The sequence below is a fragment of the Toxotes jaculatrix genome, chromosome 8 (assembly GCF_017976425.1).
Source record: "Toxotes jaculatrix isolate fToxJac2 chromosome 8, fToxJac2.pri, whole genome shotgun sequence".
In the NCBI taxonomy this organism is placed as follows: domain Eukaryota; kingdom Metazoa; phylum Chordata; class Actinopteri; family Toxotidae; genus Toxotes; species Toxotes jaculatrix.
Window position 1 is genome coordinate 14520988 of NC_054401.1, and position 7514 is coordinate 14528501.

Here is a 7514-nt window from a genome sequence, read left to right on the forward strand (position 1 = left end):
TGTTTTCTATTAGGAGTTGAATATTGCGTAACCTGGAAGAACAAATCTCTTAAATTTGATTTGATTCTGAGGTAATAAGATCTCAAGCTTAGGCTTTTCATATTTATAGCAGTTCAGGAGAACAACCAAAATGTCTCACAGTCCGCGCTGATCAACTTCCATACAATAAATACTGTACATTTATAATAAGCAGCAAGAACAGATCAAACTTAAGGTAAGCAGCCATCAGAACATGAATGTGTTTCCCTCAGAAATAAAAAGACAAAAGACAGAGAACATGTGCCATCAAAACTCCTAGCAGTGTCCTAACAAAATGTCCCTTGTTACAAATTAGAGTTGAATAAGAGTCCTTAACATCACATATTTAAGTAGTGGCAATCATTCATTCATTCCTTTTCTACCGCTTAATCCATCAGGGTCGCGGGGGAGCTGGAGCCTATCCCAGCTGACTATGGGCGAGAGGCGGGGTACACCCTGGACTGGTCGCCAGTTAATCGCAGGGCTGACACACAAAGACAGACAACCACACACGCACACACTCACACCTAAGGGCAATTTAGAGTAGCCAATTAACCTAACCCATGCATGTCTTGTAGGAGGAAGCCGGAGTACCCAAAGAGAACCCACGCAGGCACAGGGAGAACATGCAAACTCCACACAGAAGGGTGGGTTCGAATCCTCTTGCTGTGAGGCGACACTGCTAACCACTGCACCACCGTGCCGCCTGTTAGTGGCAATCACTTTAAAACAAATAAACTGCGGAGCTGATAGAGAAAGTCCTCTTCTTTGCTTTTGTGTGCTCTACAGCGGCCGTTCATATAGTCCCAAGCACAGCGTTTGCAGTAGTTGTAGAAATGGTGCTCTGCATTCTTCAGCGTGCTATTCAGGTCCAGTTTTCCCTGAAGGCTGCAGAAAAAGGCAGAACACGTTTCACACGTACTTCATGAATGCACAGTCCCATTTTTTGTGGTGAGATTTTTATTACGACAGACAAACCTGCTAGTAAACTGGATGAGCTGTACATCGTCTCGACACCGCAGCAGAGACTCTCTGTTCTCTAACAGGATGGCTGCACAGATAAAGAGCTCAAAGGTGAAGTCAGTATTGATGGTCTGCAGCTCTGACTCTGAATTGTCCTCTGCAAACATCACAAGACAAAGATATGTCACTACATGAGCATTAATGCCAGACACTTAAGAGGTAACTATTCTTTTATTCTGCCAGTTTGAGGCCTGGGTTTCACCTGTGCTGTATTTTCGTGCCAGTCTTTCCTGATACCTGGCTCGGTCTACTTGTTGGGAGATAAGCTCCAGGTGGTCACAGCTCAGGATCTCGAACAAACGTAGTGCGTCACTGTGTTCGAACTCCCTCTGGAAACCTAGCAGCAGCCACCTTAAAGAAGGGGCAACAAATGCACAAAAAAAAAATGAAATGTGCATGTGGAGTAAAAATGCACACAACCATACACAGATACAGAGAATATAAACAGAAAATGATACCAAACATATACCTATGGCAGAAGGTGAAGCTCTCCATGCTGTCTGTGACTAAGTGAGCATAGAGCTGTGGGTCCAGTTCCTTCAGTAGGGCTGCTTCCAACTCTAAAAGACATTAAACACAACTCTTTCACATGCTTATACTTAACAAATAAATAGACTGCAATTCATTTATAATATTTGTCTTAATATGTATCTATTTATTTGTCTGAATGCTCGACTTAGCAACAAACTTCTTCGGCCTGCAGAAATAAAGGCAGATTCATTTATGAGGACTCACATCCTTCCCTTCAGAAGGAAGAGAGAAGAGGAGAGTGCTTTTGTTCTCTATGCTTCTTGCTGCTATGCCATGCTATGATTTCCTATCAACAATGTATATATGTATATAGATAGATAGATTGATAGATTGATATAGATACATACATGCATTCATACACACAGTTTTTTAAAGGATGTAGGTATGTACCGTAATCATCATTTTGGAGAAAAGTTTTCAGTATCCTTGTTTTACCACTAGAGGTCCTGAACTTTTTTTTTTTCCTATTACAATGGGGAACACATTTCATTTCACAACATATACATATTATGGAAGAGGACTGGGGCCACATGTGCAAAAAAAGGATTCTGAGAAACAAGTCAAAGTTCTGAGATTAAAATTAGAATTCTAAGAAAAGAGAATTCTCAGAATTACACACACACACACACACACACACACACACACACACACACACACACACACACACATATTTTTTTTGTCTTTCACATGTGGCTCTAAAGTTGCATTTCCTTTTATTAATCTCACCTATTTTTCTGCACAGGCCATCAGCCCTGAAGTCCTTGGAGAATTTCTCCATGTAGCGAGAGAAACTCCAGAAAGTGTCGACCTCAGAGTCGAGAACCTCCAGGAACCGGCTGCACAGGTCATTCATTCCCTGGGCATAACTGACCTCTGGATCAACAATCAAGATGAGTGGTGCACAAACAAACAGTTAGTGTCTTTAGTGGCACAACAAACTGCCTCTCATTTTGGCTGATCTAATCAGTGTTCATAAACCTGAGATGAGCTCACTGTTGTTGTTTACCTGGATGAAAAGCAGCATAAGTGATGAGGATATCTCTCAACACCAACAGGTTACCTGAACCTTCACCCCTGCAGACAGATAAGAGAGCAGAATTAGTTGAACCCTGAGGGCAGGAGACAGGAGAAAAATGATTACCGATTTTCATTCAAAACAACCCCCTTCTGTAAACAGATAGGACACGCTGATATCCTGTAAACAGGTGGTTGTAAATCATTTAAAACATTAAACAGAAATGTACTTCATTTTACAACTTACACCATTTTAAGCCTTAAGGCATAAGGCGCCTTTCTGTGCTGAAGTGAGGGTAGCAGAAAGTGACTGATTCCTTTCAGCTGCTTAAAGCTAACTTCATGTCAAAGCTCAGAAAATCAAACTCCGTAAAATGTCTGTTGACACAGCAAAAAAAAAAAAAACACAATAATGGCTCACAGTCACTCACTGGTAATAGCTCAGGTCTCTGTTAGTTCTTGGTACGTCTTTGTCAATGATTCGTACGGCTTCCTGAAGCTCTTCCTGGTCAAATGTGACTCGCTCAAATAATATCTGTTAACAGGAAGGAAAAGCAGAGACCAATATATTTGACCATTATTGATGGTTATCAGCAGAGTCCAAAAAAATCTGAATACATTTCATATCTTTTCCTTGCACTTGAAATGGGAATGATAATGTATGAACAGTAATTTGCTGTGTTGAAAGTGGCCTTCTGTTACAGCTGCATGTGAAGTGTCGCTATCTGAAATCTATCAGCTGTACCTATGTGCGCACACTCTCCAGACAGAAGTGCTTAAAACGTCAGCAAATATAAAGAGGTCAAATGATACCATATGTAAATAAATGACAAACACTTTAACAAAATTAGATCCTGTTGTGTAATTTACCTAAACATGCACTCCTCCCTGTTTAAACAGTTAAGCTCTCCCTCTTCTACCAGACAAAGCCAAAGGAAATACACTAAATAAATAACAGAACCAAAGCAGAAATTTATTGAACATTAAAACAAGTGTACATGTAAAACAGAAAAGATTAAATTCAAGTATATAGATTAGAACTATACTAACATGTATTTAACTAATCTAACCTGTGCTTGAAGCTCCAAGAAGGCCAGTCTGTCTCTAACCTCCTCAGACTGGTGCTGGGTCTGTTGCTGGACTTGTGCCTGCCTCTGGTCAAAGTACCTGACAGCAACCACCAACTCAGCTGGAATAGATTAGAAAAACAATAATTAAAAAAAAAGAGAACGTAGGGCAGTGACAAAAGGAAATTACCAAAAATGAATGTTTGACACACTTGGGAGATATATGACTTCCTTTATCGTGACAGAGTTTGCGCTTGTTTGAGCCTTTACCATCAGTGCCATTGAGGTGCATCTGCACAGCTGAAGGTAGGAACTGCTGCCACTTCCTCTTCATGACCGCGTAACGTACGACCAACTGCTCCTGCAGCAGAGAGCGCTCTAGAGCCGTGGAGGTGCACGGGTACATCCCAAACAGGAAACGCCACACAAGGCCACGCTCAGAGGGAGACACCCCACCTACGCAGGGATTTAAAACATATATTCATGTTTAGAATGAAGTTTGAAGTTTGATCAAATAATGAACAAAAGTGTTTCTGCAAAGTTTTTGAGCCAAGTGTTTAGCCATGTCTTTGAGCAATTGTCATTCAGTCAAACCAATCAATATTGGATCAAAACTAATCCTGAATGGATCACATGTAAGGCTTAACTTTGTAGCTGAGGAAAGAGAGAATCTTGAGGAAACAATCACCGTTTCAAAATTTGGTAAACTTTATCCTGCTTTCAGAAGAGGATTTGAGATGTCTTATGTAATGTTTTGCTCTGCAGGTTCTTTAATCTTTGGCTTCCATGTTCGTAGGGATGGAATGTGCATAAAGGTCAGAGGGCCACAGAGAAGGAGGGTGAGTTTCCACATTCCTGCTCTTAGATGATAGATTCAGTGTGATGTTTAACCCCAGTGAGAACTCTTCTGTATAGATATTTGTCTTCCGCCTGTGTGCCGCTGAAACCTTGAGAATTTCCAACAAGAATTTTAAAAAAGCCAATTAACATGTCAGGATATTGCCACAACCATTTAAGCAATAGTTTAGTGCACTAGAACATAATCCATAAGTATCCTAATTTCTTGTTTTCACACAGTTCACTGCATATTTTTTGTCTGACAGTTGAATCTCATGTGATTGTAGTCTGCTTCTTAGTAATCTTACCAACTCTATAAATGGTATCTGTTGTTTTATCTCAGTAGTCATGCTTTGCTCGAGGGGTCTGATGCACAATAAAACGTTAGATTTTAGAGAATGGTTTGGCTGTGGCTTAGCTAATGTCCTGAGGCAAAGCATCACTTGACTTTCTCTTGGTCTGTAGGAATAGTCACAATTCACTGATGCATCTGGACACGTGATCAGAAAAGGCCTAGTTGAATCATTTCAGCTAGTGCTAAAGTGGGCACTGATATATTTTTCTAGAAACTAAAACCACGTGTTCACTAACAAAATTTTAAAAAGTTAGTTCTTTATTCAGTGTGACAAATTTGCTAAATGCAGAGTAAGTTACATATTTTCAAATAGGAATCACTGTCTGCAATGCACTGTTTTGTTCAGAATAATGTCAGGCCTCATCAAAACTGTTCAGAGTGAAAAACCATACATATTGTTATAGATTCTGTGTTTTAATAGGCTGTGCTCCGCAATGTATTAATTCCCAAATGTGCAAGTAATCTTTCAAACACGAATTTCACTGGATTAGTTAAGACTTCATATTTCTAAATGGGCATTATGGGATTATTTAAGAGATCATTAGTTTCAACTGAGCCACTGACAAATGCCTCATGTAAAACTGTTCTTGCATTTAAATGAAGTCAAACTATACGAGTAACATATATATTTTGGAAAAATACCCAAGACAGCCAGGACTTTTAGGTCATTTAGGCCATTTTAGGTGCAGGTGCAAAGCATGCGATGTGCATGCCATGCATTTTCACCGTGGAAGATGATTCATATTGGTATATCCTCTATGTGTGTCCAAATACTAAATTAAGGATACATTTGAATTCATTTTCTTCTTAGATAGATAAATAAATAGGTAGATCTACCGTTTTTGAATATGTGCATCCTCAGTCTTGACTCGTCGACCCTGCCCTCAGCGTCCATAATCCCCGGTAAGGTGAGTCGTGCGGCGGACAGAGCAGGAGAGCTGACCGCTGCTACCCTCCTCTGGGAGGGGACGTGTGGTCCATGACTGTCCGATGAGCTCGTCTCATCTCCCGTTGCCTGCAGTGGACTCCCCTGATTCAAGTCGTCCATGTGTGTCTGCGGTGTTCACGCCACGCACAGGTAAAGAAGAGCTGAATCCGCAGAGCCTCAACAGGCAACAAACTATCATCCTCCTGTTGTCCACTACTCCCTAAACAACACGCCTCTTCCCGAAGCTCAGCTCGGATCCCAGCGCGTCTGAGCAACAGCTGAAACCAGCCTGGGACTGGTTTCTTCCAACAGATTCCAATCCGTCAAGATCACAGAAAAGAACTAGTTTCAGAAGACCATTTGCAGCTTTGTTGATCCTCATTCAGCCATCTGGGAGTCATATGACTGCACCTTGAGATCCGAGTTTGGCCCACATTCCAGGTGGAGTCCGGACTCGAGTGCCAAAGTTCACTCTGGATTTGCGCATAGGCATCTCACTCCACCCAGTGGTTTAACAGCGCCTAGCACCACTTTCTCAGGGCAGCTTGTCTGAGCCACACACACCGTTTTCCATCACTTCAAATTTGTTTAACTCTAGAGAGAAGAAGTTTGACAAATCTTGGGTTATGCTGTAATTATTTTTAAATCAAGCTTAATTAGAGAAACGTGTAAATATTAGACTTATCGTGCTCACATAAAGTGTCTGAATGCTGTTTGTATTTCCCTTGGAATTAAAGGAGGAAACACAAACATGGATACACACACACAGTTTTCCCCTTGTCCCCCAGGTTTCTCTGTGTGCGCGCGCGCTGGGCGTGGCCTCCTGGTTCCTTCCCCTTCACCTGCACCTTATTGACTCATCAACTAAACAAGCCCTCTTTGTTCCTGCCGGTGCTTTTACCTTGTGCTCGTCGCATCCAGCTAACTCTGTGTTTACCTGTGCCTCAGGTTCCCCTGGCAGCCATCTTGCTCATTTCCCTCCTCACCACCTGCTCCTCTCCGCCATTGCGAACTGTCTGTCGCAATCCAGCGCAACCACCACTTTCATCTATATCCTACATAAACTGCCTTTTAACCATCTTCCGTCTACAGAACCCTTCTTTTTTGCTTAGAAATTTGATGGCACTTGATCAACCCATAATTTCCACAATTTACAATATCCCATTCCAATTTATACCACCAACAATGGGATTGTAGAAATGATGGATTAATCTATGTTGCACTGGAACAAACGCAGTGCTGGCAGCACATGTAAGCCTTTCACTGAACCACTGTGTGTCATTCTCAGGTCACACATTTATTTTGGCTGAGACCAAACTTGGTCACTTCCTCCCTCACACTGGAGGAAGAACCTAACAGCATGTAATTAAGTACCTAACAGTATTTACTGAAGATTCTTGTGTTTTTGCCTATGAACAGCAAACATTTGGATCTGTTGAGTTATGCTGAGAATAAAATAGTGTGTGTCTTTTGTTGTGTACTCTGTGAGCCACACTAGCACAGGTACAGTTCGGGCGTGCGCATTCCTTTCTGCATGTGTGAAATGCCAATAACTATGTTAACTTACTGAGACTTTGTTCATATCTTCACACTTCTGAGCTGTTGCTAGAAAGGTGTAAAAAAAGAAAGTTGTCTAATTTTTCCTGGGCCACTAGGCCACAAAAGTATACTAAAACTCTGTCAAAACTTCCTTTTTTTTTTTTTTTTTTTTTTGCAATTCATGACCTCCAAGCAACAGGAA

General features: G+C 41.3%; 1 protein-coding gene across 1 annotated transcript; it reads right to left on the reverse strand.

Moving 5' to 3' along the window:
- Positions 1 to 638: 638 nt before the first annotated feature.
- Positions 639 to 6219, reverse strand: si:dkey-238d18.4 (TBC1 domain family member 15). The gene is made up of 10 exons (XM_041043837.1): positions 5683 to 6219; positions 3924 to 4109; positions 3657 to 3775; positions 3018 to 3121; positions 2579 to 2646; positions 2299 to 2445; positions 1511 to 1601; positions 1244 to 1392; positions 997 to 1138; positions 639 to 906 (listed from the first exon to the last, which is right to left on the reverse strand). Exons 1-10 carry the CDS (start codon positions 5891 to 5893, stop codon positions 738 to 740), a joined length of 1386 nt encoding a protein of 461 aa, XP_040899771.1. The 5' UTR covers positions 5894 to 6219; the 3' UTR covers positions 639 to 737.
- Between the last annotated feature and the right edge of the window lie 1295 nt (positions 6220 to 7514).